Here is a 21,407-nt window from a genome sequence, read left to right on the forward strand (position 1 = left end):
AGAGGCAGGCCTCAATTTCTATTTGAGCAAAACAAACTACCAGTAGAATGAATAAAAACAGGGTGTGTCTATTTGAACCTATGAAATACTAGCTTCATTTCTTGAAAATGTACAGTTACCAAAACGTGGTACGGTTTGCATATAAAACATTAACAACAAGGCTAAATTACAGTAGGGAAATACTGTATTGTAACAAAACAATAGCAAACATTCCTGTACTGCATTTTAAACGTTATTAAATACCGGTATTAGAAAAGGCAACAGCCACCTTACCGCTTCAAAGTTGAATCGTTTCATCTCATTTGGGTTGTAGTAAAAAATAAAATTAAAACCCTCAAATTCAATTCAATCTTTGTCCAGTTTCAAGAAAAAAATAAAATACTGGTAATCCAATTCAGTTTAATCCTCATCCAGTTTGATGGATTGATGTTAAAACGTTTAGCAGCTTGCCCCCCAGAGTGTTCTGCAACATACATCAGCACGTTCTCTTTGAACTTGATATCAAATTTTCGTCTCCTCTTTGGCTCCGCACCCGCCCTGGTTAAAGTTACCCTCGCGGTCTATCACTGGCAAATCAAAAGTGAGATGGGTGACACAACTGCCCCCTGTGGTACTTGCCTGTTACCACATTCCACCCGGCCACAATAAAAAAAATAACGGCCATTATTCACCTCCGCCGACTCCGACACCGGCCAAAATGTGATACCTGGCCGTTAATTGAATACAGGCCAATATTAGAGGATTTACGGTATTTCATTAAAACTCTGTCTGAATACTTGTGTGTTCATGTGACCCTAAAACAATACTCGTGTAGATATCTGCGGCTTTTAGCCCGATGTGGCTTATATTGAGGTGCGGTAAACTTTTTTTTCTCTATCTATCTATCTATCTATCTATCTATCTATCTATCTATCTATCTATCTATCTATCTATCTATCTATCTATCTATCTATCTATCTATCTATCTATCTATCTATCTATCTATCTATCTATCTATCTATCTATCTATCTATCTATCTATCTATCTATCTATCTATCTATCTATCTATCTATCTATCTATCTATCTATCTATCTATCTATCTATCTATCTATCTATCTATCTATCTATCATCTGTCTGTCTGTCTGTCTGTCTGTCTGTCTGTCTGTCTGTCTGTCTGTCTGTCTGTCTTTTAGTTTTTTAATGTTTTAATCTTTTTTGTCTTTAATCTATTTTATTTATCTCATCTGTTTATCCTTCCATTTTTTATTTATATATATATTTTTTTTTAATAGAATTTTTGTTGTTTTTATTTCTTTATGGCTTTTATCAGTCATTACAGCGTCAGCCGTCTGCTTTTCTGTGCAAAAGTCCTAACAAATCCATCCATATCTAGGCCTGTTGTTATGGCCTTCTCGTGAGCCAGAATGACTACATTTCTTTTTCTCTCATGTAGCGTAGTACGGCGGAACGGGGTAAGAACCAGCTCTCGCATGATGCTGCTGATATTCCAATCACAAGGGAGGTCACATACATGCGATGGAGCTGAGGAAAGGCATTCTTATACCCATGTAGATATTTACAAACGGTGGAGAGGTCTACAACTCTTCACTGTTATCATCATCAGTCTTTTTGAACTCTTTCTCCAACATTATTTTTGCAACAAGAATCTCAGTGGAAAGTTTGTCACTTCCTGTCATTTTCTGCAGAGGACTTCACATGTCAGGATCCAGAAGAGAGGGAGACTGAGGTTGAAGGCAGTTAACTGCTTTCATGAGATCGAGATTGCTTTTGGAGAATCTTGTCTCCATCTCTACAATGACTAGGTCCAAAATGTTGGGAAGAGCTCTCTTCAGAGCCTGGCTAGGAGTTGTGGAGTCTTCTGCGTGGCCCACAGTGGACATTACAACACTACCTGTTAGCAGTGAGCTTGTTTTTCTTTGTCTTTTAGCAGCTGGTGCAGGTGTGCTGGTTAATGTCTCACTTTCCTCCTCTCTCATCTGCTTCAAAGCCTGCAAAGATGCACTGACTACTTCTGAAGGACAGCACAGGTCAACAGAGTGAGACTGCAGCATAGAATTTGCAGACTTCAAGGAACCCAGAACTTTTAGGAGGAAATTTCCTATTTCAAAGAAGTGATGCCTCCTTAACTTGTTTCCACCAAAAGTCATTTCCCCCCTCTCCTCTGACACAGAACTAGTCTGCATGAGATATGGCCTCAAGGTCTCATGCATTTGCTATAAACTGCTTTCTTTCCAGCTCAGGAGAAGAATGAAGAATGGACTCTCTCATTTTAATAAATCAAAGAACTCTATTTTAATAAAGCTAATCAAACAAAGTGTTAGTCAATAAATAAGATGTGACCAATCTGTGAAATCAAAATATGAATTAATTTATTATAATCCTACAGAATATAACAAGTAATGTGACTTTAAATGTTTCCACTAGGACTGATCTCACGTAGCGTCAAGAGAAGACACATTGCTTTACTGATCCAATCAGAATCTGCCAGATTTGACGGAGGCGTGGTTTTGGTGGTGCTTGGTAAATCTGTCATTTTTTTCATTCAACCATAAACCAAAACATCCGAAGTATAAAACTATGCCCACGTCATCTTCAACGCCAGTTCAAAGCGTTCTAGAGAAGTTGTCGGAGTGGCCAATCCGTAACTTTCCTCTTCAGCCAAAAGAACCAACGACAAGCTGGATAAAATCTGTTGCTGTTCCAACTGCTGCAACGGTTCCTTTCAGAGTAAAAGCTGAACCATCACGACCCAGGTTTGGGTCTCACTAGATGCCAGCAGAACCATCATGACCCGGAAGTATCTCAAAGACTGGTCTGGTCGGCAACCGCTGCTTTTCCTACCGGCTTCGGTTCCAGAGACGGTCCAGCTGGACCTTGACATTCCTGATCTAACGGGGACTTCCACAAGGGTACGTAGGCCGAGAGAATGGCGTCTCAATGTGTGTTATGAATCTGCTAACCAAAGCTTAGCGCGAAGACATCCCTTCATTTCCCATCAGAACTAATCGTTTCTTCGGATTTGCTGGTTCTGAACAACATTCCACACTACACCATTCTTCGTCTCATTCACCTTAGTTACACCATACATTTAGTGTTAAAGTTAGTCTAGTTTAATTTGTTTAGTAATACATCTTTAAACTTATAAACTTGACTCTCTCTCCTCAGTTGTCTCTGAATTAATACGAGGTTGTATCTAATCCCTGCAATAAAAAGTTCCAATCTTCTGGTTAAACAGTACACACAGCCATAAGGGTGATTTCATATTTGCTATGGAATCTCATGTCTTATGACTTATTAAATAACATGTAATTTAAATAATTACATCTGTCCTCTGTAACCTCTGACAGGATACTCATAATAACATCCTGATTCTCCACAAGGCACTTGGTCACATCGTGGTGGCTTGTCCACCTGATCGCCAACAGTCGTTTCAGGGAGGGAACGTCATAGTTCTGTGAAACATAATGACGGTGGAAAAATGGGTGTAGAGATCCTGAAAGATCAAAAAAGGTTTTTGCACATGGCTCTGCCTGCATTGCATGGACCACTGCCAAGTGCAGCTGGTGGTTGTAGCAGTGGATGTAGGGAATATCCTTCCCTACCTTCTTCTGCAGTAAGGCCTGAACCCCACCCCTGACCCCACTCATGACAGAAGCTCCATCATAGCATTGACTGATCATTTCAGCTGCACTATAACCTGAGCCAGAGAGATGCTCAAGAATTTGGGTGGTAATAAATTCAGCATGACTGACAGTCCTGCAGAGAAATCATCACCACTGGAGCTTTCCACACTAGTTCATTTACTGCTAGGAACTGAACTACTTCTCCAATAGTTTTTACGTAGTATGTGTTTTGTTCGATTTGTGTGGGATTTATGAAATTACCCATTGTTTCCCCTGTGGTCACTCTTTGAGACATTTCAGACCAGGCTTTTTCATTTTTTATGTGGCATTGACTTGATGCATGCTTTGTGAATCCCTTGTCCTTTTCCAGTGCTATTTTCCAATGATTAAATCCTTGTTTTGTGAAAGCCAAATCCCTATCATTGTTCCCCCCAAACTTACGGCATGGGAAACAAAAGCACGCATCCAGCTTTACTGAATATTCCAGCCATGGTCTCCCACGATACCAGGCAGGGCAAAATGAGCACATGTTCTTCCCAAAATGGCGCTTGGGGAAAACAAGAGCGGTGGGTTGGGACGGTGCGCTACTGTTCGGGCCTGTGTCCCCCACAACGACAGCTGGGTTGGTAGCGACGGGGACAGCAGGAGGGACTGCAGTGCTTGAGCAACTGGTTGTTCCAGTACTGCCCTAAACACGGGGGGTTGTGGCGAGTTGAGAAGCAGCAGCCGACGAGCCGGCTTCTGCCGCTAATGCCTTAGCACTGTAGCTAGTTTTAGAAACCAGAAACCTACGCATGTCGACTCGATTCACTTCAAAAACAAATTAAAGAAGAGAACGAGGGAAACTAAAACCTTGAGAAAGAGTACCAAATTATTCCAGTGACAAACAATAGAAGAAAACTTCAACCAGTGGCTGAGCTCAGATAACAACGGTGCGTCTCTGTGTTCTGCTGCTGACTGTCTGCTGGGATCGTGTGAAGCAATATGTCGATGGAAGCGACTGAGACACAGAGAACGAAGTGCAGTGGCTGGCCACACCCTCCCTATGCATATACCAATCAGCAGCTACTTTGAATGAGGGATGGAGAGAGAGAGAGAGAGAGAGAGAGAGAGAGAGAGAGAGAGAGAGAGAGAGAGAGAGAGAGAGAGAGAGAGAGAGAGAGCACTCTGACCCTTTTTCATCAGATCTTTTCAAATTTGGGATTTCTACATGTCATTGCATTTGGGGGGGCAGTCCTTGCCCATGCCTACATCTGAGCCCGCCCGATACTTGGGTCCATGCCAGCGCACCTTGATGTGTCTGCAGCTGGTACAAATTCAGCAGCTAGACTTATGACTGGAACTAATGTCCTGCACTGGCTCCCGGTCAGATATCAGGTGGTTTTTAGGATTTCATCATTTGTTTTTAAAGCTCTTAATGGTCTGGCCCCACATATATTACTGAACTCCTTTCTCTTTACAACAGTGCTTGGTGTCTAAGATCTCTTCGCCTAGACAGGTCAGAAAAACTCCCTGTTTGGGTAAAAGACTTTTATCAGGATGAAACCAAAACATCAGAGAAGAAGTAAACCCTCTCTGGATGGGCGGAGACCCAAACTCATCCCTCCACCTCCAGTTTCATCATTTCACATCAAACCACCTCATAAACCCCTCCCATCTTCTGTGTTTGGACCCATCCATCCATCCATCCATCCATCCATCCATCCATCCATCCATCCATCCATCCGATTGGTGGATAGAATCAGCCCACGGGGGCTTCCCGCATGCACGATTCATCATCATTCAGGTGGCTGTGGAGTTAATGAGGCTCTGACTGAAGCCGTTTGTCTCTGTCTCTCCCACTGCTGTGAGGATACACACACACACACACACACACACACACACACACACACACACACACGCACACACTCACACACATGCACGCACGCACGCACGCACACACACACACACACACACACACACACACACACACACACACACACACACACACACACACACACACACACACACGGCAAAGCAGGATGCAAAATCAGAGTTAGAGTCTCCAAAAGCAAGACTGCTTAGGCCACTTTTGTTTAATAATGGAGACACCGTGGACTTCTTCTCTGTGATCTTTTGCCCTGCCCACGTGCTGGGAGATGTGCTCATGACATCACAGGCCACAGACCGCCCTTGTGCTTAATCACGTCCACATTCCTCAGGAAGTGTGAAACAAACGCAGCCAGGATGGAGCGGAGTGGAGTGGAATGGAGTAGATGATGGTGTGTAAGTGGCCAGTGTGTCCTGAGACTTACTTTAGGTCTCCTCCCAGTTGGAAGTGCCTAGAAAACCTCAACAGGGAGGCGTCCAGGAGACATTCTAACCTTAATGTTAGAATGTCTAACTTAGAACGACACCTAGAATTCGTTCTAGGTGTCGTACCCGTGGGGACCAGGCTTTCTCAGTCCTAGCACCGTTACTCTGGAACCAGTTGCCACCCTCAGTTAGGCTGTCCCCCTCTCTGCCAGTCTTTAAGAATCACCTAAAAACACACCTCCTCCGCTTGGCGTTTCCAGAACATGTTTGATTTTGGCCCTCTTTTATGTTGAATTTATTTCACAGTTTTCATTGGTTCACTCAATCCATCCACTCAATCCAAATGTGTTTCACACATTTTTCCTGTACCAGAATGTTTCATCTATCTTGTAATTTGTATTTTGTAATTTGTATTTTGTAATTTGAATTGCTTTTATTGTTGATTTATTCAATTTATTTATCTACAACTGTACCATGTTCAGCGCTTTGGGCTTCCTGACAGGGTTGCGGAAGGCGCTTTATAAATAAAGCTTTGATTGATTGATTGATTGATTGATTGATTGATTGATTGATTGATTGATTAAGGGAGAGCCCAGCCACCTTGAGGAGAAAACTCATTTTGGCCGCTTGTTTCTAGGATCTTGTTCTTTCGGTCACTCCCCAAAGTTCGTGACCATAGGTGAGGGTAGGAACGTAGATCGACCGGTAAATCAAGAGTTTTGCCTTCTGACTCAGCTCTCTCTTCACCACAACAGATCGGTACAACGCCTGCATCACTGCAGATGCAGCACCAATCCGTCTGTCAATCTCATGCTCCATCTTTCCCTCACCCGCGAACAAGACCCTGAGATACTTAAACTTCTCCACTGGGGCAGGACCTCGTTCCTGACCTGGAGAAGGCATTTTACCCTTTTCAGAATCAAGACCATGGTCTTCAGATTTAGAGGAGCTGATTCTCATCCCAGCTGCTTCACACTCCAGTTGGAGGGTCTGAGGATCTTATCAACCGTTAAAGTCTTTAAATCAGAAACCAGAGCTGAGAGGCAGCAGAACTCAGAACGCGTGATCAGAACTGCAGACTCACATTGAGCTGCAGGGTTTCGGTCCACTGTCCAATCACGCGATAGCCCGGTCCAGTCACATTGCTCCACTGGTACTGGAACAGGTCGTAGCGTCCAGGAGCATCGCCATTTCTGTTGAACGTCACTGAAGTACCGGCACTTCCTGTGGAGGAGAGACGGGTCAGACAGTCAGAACTAGGGCTTTAAAAGATCCAGATGTTTCCAGCTGATGACTCATAATCATTTATGACATTGATGTCTGAATGCCGAAGACAAGCCTTACAGTTTTACTCTCACAGGTGGAACGTTCTAGCTGCTGCTATAGCGCCACTCATGACACCAAAACTTGATCAGAAATATTTTCAGTTGTTTAAAATAGTTGAATAAAGACTTAATTCATGCTTGTTAATTAAAAAAATCAAGCCTGGATTATTGTATCTTTTCTGTGAAACCATGTCAACCTCAGCAAGACTCTCCCTGTTCATCTGGTGTGTGTGTGTGTGTGTGTGTGTGTGGACCTCTGCACTTCCACCCCTGAAGTCTCCGTGACAGTGAGTGCGTTTACATGCAGCCAGTAACCCTTTTAAAACCCGAATATTCACAATGACCCGGTTCCGCACAAACATCTCAGCCCAGAAGCCGATCTTCATCCGCATACGTCACAGATCACATGATCAGGAAGCAACACATCCATGTGTTTGGAGATCGTTTTGGGCCGTTCCTGTAAAAAAAAGTGAGGCGCGAACCGGAAAAGCGTCTGCCGATCACAATTCGACAACGGATTATGAAAGAACGGATAACGCTCGAAACACGCGGCTTCTTCCTGGTGTAAGAGGTGAGTCTCCTCTTTGTTTTGGTTGTTTTGGCATCGACATCATGCTAGCGCGCAACGTTCTGTGACTCTTAAAAAACAGTAAAAATGGTGAGAAACGCCGGCAGCGAAGGCCGTTGGTGATCAGGAGACGGCTGGCGGTGAATGAGTTAAAAACCTCTCCCACCCACTGTGTTTCACTGTGGAGACCATGGACAGCTCCTTCAGAGGCAGACTAAGACATCCCAGATGTAAAACAGAACGCTACCATAGGTCATTCATCCCCTCTGCAGTAAGAGTGTAGAACTCCTCAGTTTAACTGGTACTGGCATTATCCTGGTACACAATACCACCAATGCAGTACCGTAATTTCCGGACTATAGAGCACACCTCAATATAAGCCGCACCAACAAAAAAAAAAAGGTTTTTTACACACACACACACACACACACACACACACACACACACGCACACACACACACACACACACACACACACACACACACACACACACACACACACACACACACACTGCACTCAAATACAAGCTGTGGCGCAGCAGCCACATGCAGGTCTCCGGGGCACAGTGCATGTACGGCCATAACATAACATAAGATAATTAGACAGAAAGACGCTACACGGAGGTTTTTCGTTGTTGTTTTAATTCAACAAAATGAATTTTAAACACGGGTGAACGTGCCTACAAGTTTAGAAAAGAAAACAGCGCTGATAGCATTCATATTTCTGGATGGTTATAAAATAAAAACAGAACTGACACGTAATTACCGGTAATTTGCGTGCATGTTTAGTAGTGTAACGGAATCAAAGTGATGTAACTATCTAAAGTTGTATTTTAATACATACATTTAATACAATGAACTTCATAACCTTACAGTAGAAAAGAACAGCGCTGACACAGCATTAATAAGCCCTGGATGATTAGAAAATAAAAACTGCACACAAAACAGGCCTGGCTAGTAAATAAAACACTTGCCTACCAGAAGAAGTCATTCGCTCTCATCTTCCTTTTGTGCACTAAAGCCATTAAAGTCCTCTTCTTCAGTGTCAGAGTTGAACAGCCTCAGAAGAGCTTCGTCACATACCTTTTCTGTGGCGATGTCACTGTCGCTGTCCGTGTTGCTGTCATCATCCCCGGGTGAAGCTGGCTTGAATGAGTTCTTCCCGCTGCCGTCTCCAGCGCCGAACCATGGATTCATTCATGCCAAGCTTACGTGCGGCAGCACTGTTTCCCTCCTTTACTGTCAGATCGATGGCCTTCAACTTAAATGCTGCAACATATGAACTCATACGTGTAGTTTCCATGATGAGTGGGTATGGATTTGAAAAAAATTCTTCGTCGTGCCGGCTGCTTGCATGTGCTACATTAAAATGAGCACTTTCTTCAATTTCCACTTTTGACTTCCACCTGTTTGACTTTCTGCTAAAGCGCCCCCTGGCAGGTGAAGGAAAATCTTCAGTAAAGCTGCACCTCATTATAAGCCGCATGGTTCAAAGCATGGGAAAACAGTAGCGGCTTATAGTCCGGAAAATACGGTACTCAGTATGTGTTCAATACTCGTTCAATACCAGATTTACATCGTATGTCTGTGTCTTGCAGTCTGCTGCATAGTGCTGGAACCCAAGTTTTCCATTTTTTGTTCGTGGCTTTTAGCGATCGAAGGTTACAACACTAGCTTACTGCCTATGTGTATAAATACATGTACCTTTGTTATTATTGTTATTCAAATGATTCTCTTAAGTGTTGGTGTTTCTGCAACAAGTGAACTTCCCCACTGTGGGATCAACAACGTCTATTCTATTCTATTCTATTCTATTCTATTCTACAAAAACACAAATTTAAATCTGAATGTTTAGAACAAAACCAACATGTATAATAACTAAATGTGATCCACTTTCCAACAGCTGACCCGGCCCGACCCATCAGACACCAGAAGCTGTTTTCCGTCACACTCAGCTCTTTATTGATCGTCCCAGGATGAGGAGGACTCTTTCTCCTTGCAGACACTTGAACTGACAGGACTTTCATTGATCTGTCTCCATAATGTTGATCAGTGATCCCATTTAACTGTCAGGAACAATGTGGGCAGGTTGGAATGTTTCAGGAACACCTTCAGCGTCTCCAGCCGACTGCTTTATCTCCATCCCTGGACCCCGGAGCAGAACCTCTGGATCAATACGCCCGTTAACAGCTTCCTCAGGCAGCGTGGAGCAGAACCTTCACATTTTTGATTTTCACTGGATAGCTGAATCTCCTTAGTTTTAATTCAAGCACACAGAACGTACGCTTTGAGAGTTGGTTCCTCGACCCGGCAGAACCCAAAGTACCTGCGATGTGACAGATCGAGGAGCAAACTGACCCCAGAGCAAAGCTGCAGGCTGACCCGGTGCTCTCGGATGACTTGTTGGGCCTGAACAACACATTCTCACACCCAAAGCATCAAATAATGACGCGTGTGACCAAGCATCAAAATATGATGATTAGGGTGCCCCAGCGCGCCAGGAGAGGACGTGCAGGGACGCGCTGTGCCACAGCGTCGGTATGTGACGCCCGCGGTGAGACGGACATTTGACTGTCTTGTGAACTACTTAACCTTCCCCTCACCCCCATTCTAACCTTAACTAGGTTGCACATGCAAAGCTTAATTGGAACTTACTGAGTTAAGGTTAGGATGGGGGTGAGGGGAAGGTTAAATCGCTAGAGGTTCAAGGAATAATGTGCGTGCCACCGCGGGCGTCAGATACTGACACCCCCGGTGACAACCCCGGTGACACGTGTCCCTGCGTGTCCCTGCGTGTCCTCTCCCGACGCGCTGGGGCACCCTAATCGCCATGTTTTGACGCTTGGTCACACGCGCCATTATTTGACAGAAAGGGGAGTGGCTGAGGGTCTTGGTGAACACCTAGACACGTTTCTCAGATCTGATTGGTCAAAGTTCATAAACAACCATTTCGTTAAAAGTAAATCACTTCCCATTTCCCAGTTCAGCCAGAGCTCGGTTCATTCAAAGCTCAGCCAGCATGCTAAATGACCATCCTGGGGAATCAAACAGATGTTTCAGTGGAATAACTTCAGCAGCACATGAACCATCCTTTTGAATCAACAGTTATTTTTTGCCCAATCCACCATCCACTCATCAGACATGAAACCGTCCACCAGAAACCACCTGGGAAGTATCTTCTGACCAGTCGTGTGTAAGCTGAGGGTGTCTACGACCTTCAGATACATCAGAAGTCCACCCACTCGCTCTGAGTGATGACTTCACCTGCAGACCGGATCTCCAGAGCTTCCATGGTCCAGGGTGTGTAGACTAAACAATGGTGTCAGAGTGGTTGGTATAAATCTGATAACTTGTTGAATTACATCCAACAAACAGCTTCACGTATTTAATAAACCAGATATCACACCTTTCTGAGTCACTTAGAAAACTCTTAAACACACCAGGTCACGTTTCATCAGAGTTCATTCACTGTCTCATTTAACATCACTGTGTCACCTTTTATAATCATTTGTCTTTTATCATCATTAATGTAATAATAAATAGAGTTTTTTTGTCTCTGAGTCAAATTATTATAAAGTGTCATTTCCTTGGATTAACCAGAGTACTGAGTTTCATCAGCTATCAAAGATTAAAGGCTCCATAATATTGATAATGTATATTTTATGGAATATTACATTTTATTGAATGCCTTTATCTTCTATTGACAATCTATGAAAAGTAACCACTTACAAATCCTTACAAGCCTAAAAATAAATAAACTCTTGTGTAGAAAAAGCATTACTTAAGACAAGGCACACACATGCACACACGCACGCACACACACGCACGCACGCGCGCGCGCGCACACACACACACACACCTCTAAAGGCTGATAAAATTAAAAACGTTGTGAGAGATAAGTCTGGGCGCCTGGCGGAATCGCTCACCAACTTAATGATGGACCTCAGAGCGCTGGTTTTGTGCTTCGGGGCTCTGAAAGCGTAATGATTGGCCCTTAAAGAGAATACATCATCTAAACCCGCTGACTGATGGACTTTGCGAGAGTCCCGGCCCTGGAACAGCCGCGCCTCCTTTACGACATGCTGAGGATTTCACTCTTTGTTTTTGCTTTATTTTGGTGCATTTTTAAATCTGCAGAGCGTCGAGCTGTCAGACAAATCCTCCTGACATCCTTCATTAAATCTGGACTGCATTCAATCCTCTGAAGAGGCTGAGCTCGTTCCGATGGACCTCCTGGCCCGTGTATTTACGAGCAGAAGAGTCAGTTATGGTGAATATTTCTCACGATGAGGCATTGCGGCCTTGGAGCTTAGAGCGAAGCGCGGAGAGCAGACTTTATGGGCCGCAGAAGGACGCGGGTATCTGTCCACTCACCATTGAAGCTGACGCTGCGGATGTACTTCAGCAGTTTCTTCCCTCCAGCGAGCTCCATCTCCGGGCAGATGCCTGAGACCTCTGGACACAGGTCCCGCTGCATGTTGTGCAGTGCGTGGGCCATGGCGTACACGGCATCGATCACAAACTGGACCTTTCCCTCCTGCTCATACTTGGAGTCGATGCCGATGCGCTCCTGACCTGAAACCAAACCAGAGAAGAGTCAAAAGGAGGTGAAGTGATGATGAGGAGGGTTTGATTCATACATCCTGACTGATAAATGAGATTTGTCTTGAACGTGGTGATCAATCAGAACACTGATGTTGCTTAGCTTTAGATACACAAAAGCATCCAACTAAAACAACTGCATGAGTGAAGATGGAGAGCTCTATATTTAATTCCACTGATCAGTTGAACTGATTTGTTTGTTCCTGTTTCAGATTTCTGACATTGTTTTACTTTTACACCAATGAATTTAACACAAAAGAGGTGGGGTTAGCAGGAATAGCGTGATCTGATTGGCCCTCAGCCTCCCTAATCACCAGTCTCACAGTTAAAGTGGGTCAGAACATCACAGAACATGGTTTCATGTGGTCTAAGTGTAGATGGACCAAAGACTTTCACAGAAAGACGAACCCTTGTAAGTCGCTTTGGACAAAAGCGTCTGCTAAATACATAAACATAAACATAAACCCTTTGACCGGTGTCGATAAACTGTCTCCCTACACTGTGATCCTTTATAAACAGGCTCTCTAACATTTAACCAGGTAAAAAAAAGTTCCATGGCTTATGACAGTGATTTTAATAATAGTTCTGATCTGCAGGGAAGCAGCATCAGAGGACAAACGTGTCTGGCTGGGATGTCTCTGTTGGGCTGGGACCAAGAATCAGAACCAGTTAAGTCCAGTCATCCTTTAAAGGTAACACCAGCTGCTCAGATGAAGTCATCACCATTGAGGGTTCATCAGAGAACGTTCCTGTTCCTGCTGAAGCAGGACGGACCAGGAGAAGAGACGCTGCAGCCTGCATTATCATTCAGTTCACCTCCTTTAGAACAAACACCAGCCAGGAGGAGCTGCACACAAAAAGCTTCTTTCTGCTATAAAAACAGTTTCACCTGAGCGTCATGTGCCTCTGTTTGCAGTTCATGAATAAAAGAGGAGAGGAAATAAAACAGAATCAAATCTGATGGTGGATAATCTGAGCTAATAGCATCGAATCAGGTGTCCGTTTAGAGTCTCTGACCTACCCCAGAGTTTTATGTGCATTGACTCGACCCAATGAACTGGTTCTGATCACAGCAGCTAACAGACTACAGCAGGGGTTGGAAACACTGGTCCTGGAAAGCCACTATCTAGCATGTTTTAGTTGTTTTCCTGCTTCAACACAGTAGATTCACTTGTTTAGCAGCTCATCAGCCTCTGTGAAGACCTGCTAGTCACCTGCTGATTAAAATCAGGTGTGTTGAAGCAGGGACACCTCTAAAACGTGCTGGACTGAAGCTTCCTATCCCTGGACTACAGCTGTTAGCTACCTGGATAAGCTCAGGTAGAAACACGATACTCCAGCCGTCCTGAAGGTGGAGCTCTGATGAGGAAGACAAAGTCGCAGTGAGATGAGAGGAAAAGAGGAAGTCGTAATGCTCTAGTACAACTGATCTGAAGACATAAGGAAGTTTCTGGATGGTTTCAGATATTTTTACCTGGAAGCTGCTTGTGGTCATCAGGGCATTCAGCACTAATCTGCTGTAATTCAAATACTGACCCTCGTCGAGTTCCACTACAAAAGCTAATTCTGCTTTTGAACCAGAGAACAGGAACGGAATATAGATCTGGTTAACATCACAGAAACATAAAGGCGAAGGAGATGCAATGATTTCTGAGCTGCAGATAGAGAAAAAGCTTCAGTCTGATTGAGTCGGTAGGAAATAGAAAACAAACAATATTTGTTCAAAGAAACCTAAATTTAAAGTTCTGCTTCCACACCAGATTCTCTCTGATACAGATCCAGCTCTGGTGGCTTCACAGCATCTGTTGCCATAGAGACAAATAAGGTGGGTTTATCGGTTACCATGGAGACGGATAAAGGAATCTTTTAAATCTCCAAACCTGGTATAACCAGCTGTCATGGCACCATAGGGCAGCTGTGGCTAAACTGTAGCTCATCATCATCATCATCATCGGTGTGAATGGATGAATGATTTACTGTAGTGTAAAGCGCTTTGGAGTCCTCTGACTCTGAAAGGTGCTGTACAAGTGTGGGTCGTTTATCATTTATCACGACTATTGCAGACATCAGCTGCAGATCTTAACTTCACACATAAGCATGCATGCACGCACACACGCATGTACACACACACACACACACACACACACACACAGACACACACACACATACACTCATGCACACACACACACACACACACACACACACACACACACACACACACACACACACACACACACACACACACACACACACACACACACACACGCACGCACACACAAACACACACACTCAGTATTAAATCAGCTGATGGTTCCAACCCTCTGATGTACCAAGGATCTGGTGTTGCTGTAATCTGGGCTCAGGTCCAGGTCTCTAGAACTGGTTCCTCCTGGTTCCAGCCCAGTTGGAGCTGCTGGTTTGTTTTAACTTCAGAACCTGCAGCTCACTGCTGGTTTCTTCTCAGCTGGGATGTATTGCTTCACCAGAAGCAGCAGAGAACCCTCAGCCGACAGATGAAGTCAGACCTCATGATGGCTGATGTTTGGGCTCCCCACTGATCTCCAGGTGTTCTGAGCTTCAGCTGGAGTGTGTGAAACTGTTCTGAGTTCAGCTCTCAGCAGTTATTACCCAGCAGATCTGCGGCCATGTGGCTGCAGATGGGAGCAGGAGCTGTTGAGATCTCTGAGCAGAAATCCTTCAGAGGCATGACTCTCAGCTCCACTCTCCTATATTCCCTCGCCCGAGACAAAGTGACCAACAGCTTAATGTTATCTCATCAGCACGAGCCCCTCAGCCCTCCCCGTCTCCATGACCCGCTCATATCTCTCCTCCTCAGTCACACATTCCCATCAGAGCTATTGGGATAATCTTATCTGGATCGCAGCCATTAGGGTGCGCTGAACAGAATGCTATCATGGCTACAGACCGACTGTGAATATGTGCCAACCAACGAGCCAACCTGCTGCTGCAAGAAGGGGAGGGGCTACAGCTTCAAGAGGGGAGGAGCCAAATAGAGCTGGTGCCAGAACATAAATGTTTAATGTCAGCTCGTTACACAAAGAGCCACAAAACAATCCAGTGTTCTGTTTGTGGTGAAAAACCTGCAGCTTGAATTACCCAGAATGCACTGCAGCATCATGCATGATTGTTCATTCAGACGAGCTCAAGGGCTTCAGTCTGATTTAAACCAGACCTTGGGGGTTGGGTCCTGACATGTATGCTGCCGGGGAGAAGGCAGGAACATGCAGCAGTGCCTGACTCAGGCTCAGGGGCCTCAGGTAGACCTTGGCTCCTCTGCTGTCCCATCACAGGGGAGGGGGAAGTCCAGGAGGGGGTGGACCCAACCTTACCTGGATGTCCTATGTATTTTATAATCCGGAAGTTGTGCAAATGCAGGGATGGGCATAGATATTCTGCTGGGGTGGGGCTGGGTTGGTGCCCTCGGACTCCGTGAGGCTCAGTGATGCTGCTGCTTTGGGCTCTGGCAGGATGGGCTGGGGTCTCCATGCTCTGGGTGGCATTTTGACAACAGAGGTGCCTATTGGGGCCAGTGGGGGAGCTGGCTCCCTGGAGGGCTAAGCCCAACCAGCCATTCCTCCCCATCCCCACACATTTCCCTCCTCCTGCTCCCTCACATCATCACACACACATGCACATAGGACCTTGGGGGGTGGACAAGTCAGGGAGTGCAGGTATGGACCCCATTTCCGCATTCCTGTGGCAACTTGCCCCCAATTTTCTTTGCACCTTATACACTTCCACCAACAACATTCCACGCAAACACACACTTAGGGCCTTGGGAGTGAGCACATTCAACGGCATTGGCAGGAGGATTTCTCAGCCTCATCCCAAGTGCCGGTGCCCACTTCCAATTTTAAACTGTACTTAGACACAGAGGGCTGTGGGTGCAAATGGGGTGGTGTGGTGGAATCAGCTGGCATAGGCCAGACGATGGCCGCACTGCCCGCTCACCACAGCCATGGAATACACCTCATCAACACTCACTAACACCATATTGGAGCAGGCGGAGGGAGACTAGGGGTCTTAGCACACCTCTGTTGTCGCTTGGCTTCCCAGGGCTCGAGGCTAGGAGGGAGATCTGGCCATCTGGTTGGGTTCTGGGGTGGTGGGTTGCTGTGCTCAGCGTTGGGCGGGGGAGCCTGCTCATCAGCACCCCAGCAGAAAGGGTCAATCTCTGGTAACCGGCGATGGTTGTACGCCATGTGCAGCAGTACCGGGACCAGAGTGAATAGGGTGTGTATGGGGAGCATGAGTGGGTGTCCGGCGTGCATTTTTGTAAGTCTTTGGTTTTATGTGTATGTGTGAGCATGAGGGAGGGAGTGTGTGACTGTGTTTGTGTATGACTGTATATGTCAGGTGGGGCCTTTGACTCCTCCCCACTCCTGGGACTTCTTTTTATGATATAGATCTTTGTCCCCCTCCTCCTGCTACACCTGGTGTGGGGTGTGGTGCCTTGGTCTGCCTGAGTGTTCGTGGCTCCCGGGTCAGGGGGTTTAAGATCTTTGGCGCTTGCCTGACCAATCCCGGTGGCTGCCTGGTGGGGTCTGGGTCCCTGGGCTCTGCTGGGTCCCAGGCGGGGGTGGTCGCCCCTGGGTCCCGGGTTGCTGGGTCCCGGGCTCGGCGGGCGGGCCTGTGGGCTTGCCGCTGATATCTCCTTCCCTGTGGGTGGGTCCAGTTTGTGACTAAAGTCTCTGGGTTCTGGATATAAATGACAGTTCCTCCATGTTGGGTCCAACCTTTGACCTTCCTCGTGTAGCCTGACGTGCTTGCAGCTGACGCCACTTCTCTCCGTCAGAGTCTGAATGACTCTTCAGAATAAAGTTCCCAGCTGGTGTCTGGTCTTCTCGCTGCTGCTGGAATCAATCCTCCTGAAACGGCGCAGGAGGCGGTTTCATTGTGTAATTGCATGTTTAGTTCTGGGGGGAGATGATCCCAGCGTCTCGCTGGTTTGGATTAAAAGGTGGCGAGGGAGGGATGTCCCAGCAAACAAAGGAGAACAAATGGTTTCAAGGAAATGGGAATTCTGACAACAGATCAAGCAAATGAATACAGATGGTTGTTTTAACGCTTCTAAAGTTCATATCTTCAAAAATCAATCATTCAGAGAAGGAAATTACAGGGAATAATGGAGGAGGCTGGTTGTAACGAAGCAGAGCAACACAAGGAAGAATAAAGTCCGACAAGATAATTCGTTCTTTTGTCTCTGGATCAATACTCTAAAGAGAACAGGTTCATTAGTGTTCAGAGCCTGTTCATACCTTCAGTCTGGCTCACTAATTACAAAGATTATTGATCCGACTCCAGAAAGGCTCAGAAGTTTCTATTTACTCTGAGAAATACAGAGATCCCTCTCTACAGGGATAAACCCACAGACCCGGTCCTAGACCAGCCTCAGCAGCCACACACACTTTGTCTCACAGAGGTGGCAGAGCTGGGATTTCGCTGCCTTTCCAGAGAATAGCCTCGTTGCCCAGCCCTTCCCAATGAGAACGGAGCCAGACTCTCAACCAAACATAGAGCAGCTCGTTAAATCCGACGTAAACAGAACGAGACATTCCCTCCGTGACACTAGGCCACCCGGCGTGGCATGAGAGGCATTCAGAGGAGCAGTCTGATGGACAGGTTATGATCCAGTGATACAGCTATGGGGCCAGTGCCAGGTTGGATGAGTTTTTCCAGGATTGTACGCCTCAGAGGTGATTACAGTTTTTCTTTTTTTGACAAAATGTTTAATTCATTAGTTGCCATCGGTGTGTAACAAGCATTTCAAGCGATGAGGCAATAAATGCTCCAGAAACAAAGCTCAGACTGTACCTTTAAAAATGTTTTAGTGACAGAATCTGTATAAATAAGATCAGCCCCATCGCAGCTCACCTGTGCACTTCCGGCTGCTGTCGTCCTTCTTGGAGGAGCTCATCAGTTTGCAGTTGAAATTCTCCTCCCAGTACTCAGCAAACCACACGTTCCTCCTGTTGTTCTCCAGAGTCCGTGACGTGAAGTAAGCGTCGAAGCCTGAAAGACAAGCAGCAGGTCACACAAACACTTTCATCAGGCTCCGAAGGCCGCTCTCACGCGGCCACTCGAGTGTGAACACACAATCTGCAAACAGTACAAGTCCTCTGATGTATGAACATCGTCATCTGCTCAGCTTCATCAGAACCTTCATGCAGATCAGCTGAGGAGCAGAAACTAAAGGGAACGTCCTGTTGGTGTCAGGAGCCCAAACGGCACAAACACATCAAAAAGATGACACCACAAACCACGTGTGGGTCGTCATCAGCTGTCAACAGATTTCAATACAAGAAGAATTTTATGTAAAAATATATTATTTATATAACCAGCAGCAGGTTAAGCAGAAACTAAAGGAAACAACAGCTGATCTCATGTCTGAAGGTCCTGGTCTGGAGGTGAGGACCTCTGCTGCAGCATCATCTTCTTCAAACAGAAACTTTATCATCAGTCTGAAGCACCGAGAGGTTCTGAAGGAGGCTGCAGCTACAGTTTCATTTCATATCACTGAGGGCGGAGCTCCAGTGGGCGGAGCTTCTACAGTCAGTGGAACGCCTTAGTGAATCTCTGTCGTTCCCTTTACTGGACCCAAAGTTCTCATATTTCTGGATAAGCTGGACAAGTCTTTAATCCAGAAGCTTCGGATGACGATAAAGGTCCACAAAGAACAACGAGGGTGATTAAAGGCAGTAATAAACCCAAACAGCAGCTCCGCCGTCTGGAACGGGTCGAGGTCATTTATCAGCTGAAGATCTTGTTTCCCGTGACCCTCAAACGCACCAAGTCCAGCTGGAAACAACACTCAGATTAATCCATAAATCTGCAGCTTTCCAGAGGAAATGATTCTGCTACAGTTTAAGAGCTGCGTTCGGGTTCGTTCCGGGTCCAGCTGGAAACAAATGTTTTTAATATCTCACACAGAAATCTGCTGATTTTATGTCTGCGTGAGGTTGCCCTTGTCTACGTGAATGGTAACATGCTGGAACGCAATAAATAAATAAATATTAATCCAAACGTGGTAACGTGGAAACTTCCACTCGATGCTGCCCATCCTCGTTTTAGAGGATCAACAACTCCAGGAGTGGAACTAGATCACGTTCCTAGAAAGAGTCGGCTTGCGAGCAAAAGTGAATTAATTTCTTTGTTGACAGCTTCCTCTCCTCCACTTCATCACTCAACTTCACAGTCATAAGCTGGGGAGTCATAAGGAGTCTTTTATCTGGAGAAGTGCTCTTCATCATCTGGGTCTGAGTGTCGTCAGATTGAAAGGCAGCAGTCATCTCCACATCGCTGATTCTGCTCCAATGTCCTTGAGTTTCTCGGATGATCCCCGGAAAACATAAATCTTAATAACAACTGACAGGATAGAATTAGGAAGCTGACTTTCTTTAGGTGTGTGTGTGTGTGTGTGTGTGGGGGGGGGGGGGGGGGGGGGGGGGCAACACAAAGTAAGATGCAGCAGAAGAGAAAAGAGCAGAAAAAATTTCCCATAGGTTGAGAAACTCCATCACAATTTGCATTTAATGGCCTTTATTATTTTTTTTTACTGTATTTATTTATTAAGTTTTTCTGATTTATTTAATTTATTATTTCTTGAGCAGAAGTTTATCTCAGGAGGGAAAGTTTTATTCTGAAACGAAGATTAGGAGCAAAACGTTGATTTTCTAGTTTAGTCAGATTGATGCTCTGGAGCAGTGGAGTCAGTAAAGATTAATAATAGTAGCCAAGGGTCAAAGGTCACGTCTGAACATTACTGAGTAAATTCCCCCCAAAAAAATAAAGAAGAAAAAGAGAAGTGGACAATGTTTAAATTTTCTCAGGTGTGGATGTCCTGGCAGGTTTACTCTGAGGTCAGAGGTCAATGCTCAGAAAGCTCCGTGTCAGACCCTCAGTTAGAAAGGTTAAAGGTTAAGTTCACCATCTACAGGCTTCAGCAAACCCAATATCTCCTGATGGATTTCCCAAAATGTTTCTAAACATTCTTGGGTTATATTCTACTTCTTCTGGTGAGTGTGACTCGGCCTGAAATGTTTCACACAGAAAAAGGAAATTGTGCCGAGAATCGCCTGTGAAAGTCCCGCCTGAGTCTTTACCGCAACTCCTGTCGGGAACACCAGACCACTTCGGGGGACACTGGAGACCAAACCGGGATCAAAAGAAGGCTAAATGAAGAATCTGAGACAAAATCCTGACAGATTAAACAGCAACAAAAAATTGCACGACTGTTGTTTATTGTTTGCAAACACATCCCACGCTGCATGTGAACCAAACGCTACAGTGCTTAAATCGGTGTGATGATCCTGTCTCCAGCTGGACACCAGTGAGGGGTTCTAGTTTGGTCCAAGAGCTTTCACACAAAGGTAAAGTAAAAAATCATGACAATGACTATTATAACCTGACATTAACTCACATTAATATACTGTACAACTAATGGAATGAATAAGGTACTAAAGTAGTGATGCTGAACGTTGACCTAGTTTTATATGTTTGTTTTATGTTCAGGGCTCACGGAGGCTGGAAACCTGTTGCTGCATCTCCTCCTGCGGATCAGATCTTTGGATCCAGAGAAGATTCACAGAACTTCCTGTCTTTGTCCTCCGTAGTTTAACAGCTGTGTGTTTGTGCAGAAGTAACACCTCGTGCTCCTGCAGATGTTTCCAAACCAGCTTCCCTGCCGACTGATTCCGGGTTGTGAGTTTCAGTGTGACGAGAGCCGGCAGGGAGAGTCAAGCACTTGGACAGTTTGGTGCTGGGCCATGCGGACGTCTCCATTTAGGAATTACGTTTTAACTGGAATGCTTTCATTTTGTTTTGGCAGAAACCTGTGGATTTTTCACAGGAACACGAAGACAAACAGCTGCACAACCCTGAACGAATTTTTGTTAAAATAAGCAAAGGCTTTATTGATCCCACAGTGGGGAGATGTGTGCGTTTCCACAGCTCAGACAGGTGGCAAAGGAGT

At 45.4% G+C, this 21,407-nt stretch overlaps 1 protein-coding gene across 4 annotated transcripts in view; it reads right to left on the reverse strand.

Moving 5' to 3' along the window:
* grm7 (glutamate metabotropic receptor 7) overlaps positions 1 to 21,407 on the reverse strand; it is a 143,370-nt gene that overhangs the window by 33,216 nt on the left and 88,747 nt on the right. For all 4 annotated transcript variants that reach the window (XM_054736915.2, XM_015958318.3, XM_054736916.2 and 1 more), the window contains exons 5-7: positions 18,311 to 18,448; positions 12,188 to 12,388; positions 7,006 to 7,145 (exon numbers count right to left, since the gene is read on the reverse strand). In XM_054736915.2, coding sequence (XP_054592890.1) covers positions 7,006 to 7,145; positions 12,188 to 12,388; positions 18,311 to 18,448 — 479 coding nt within the window. The remainder of the gene's footprint in view (positions 1 to 7,005; positions 7,146 to 12,187; positions 12,389 to 18,310; positions 18,449 to 21,407) is intronic.

Source organism: Nothobranchius furzeri, chromosome 3, assembly GCF_043380555.1.
Source record: "Nothobranchius furzeri strain GRZ-AD chromosome 3, NfurGRZ-RIMD1, whole genome shotgun sequence".
Lineage (NCBI taxonomy): Eukaryota > Metazoa > Chordata > Actinopteri > Cyprinodontiformes > Nothobranchiidae > Nothobranchius > Nothobranchius furzeri.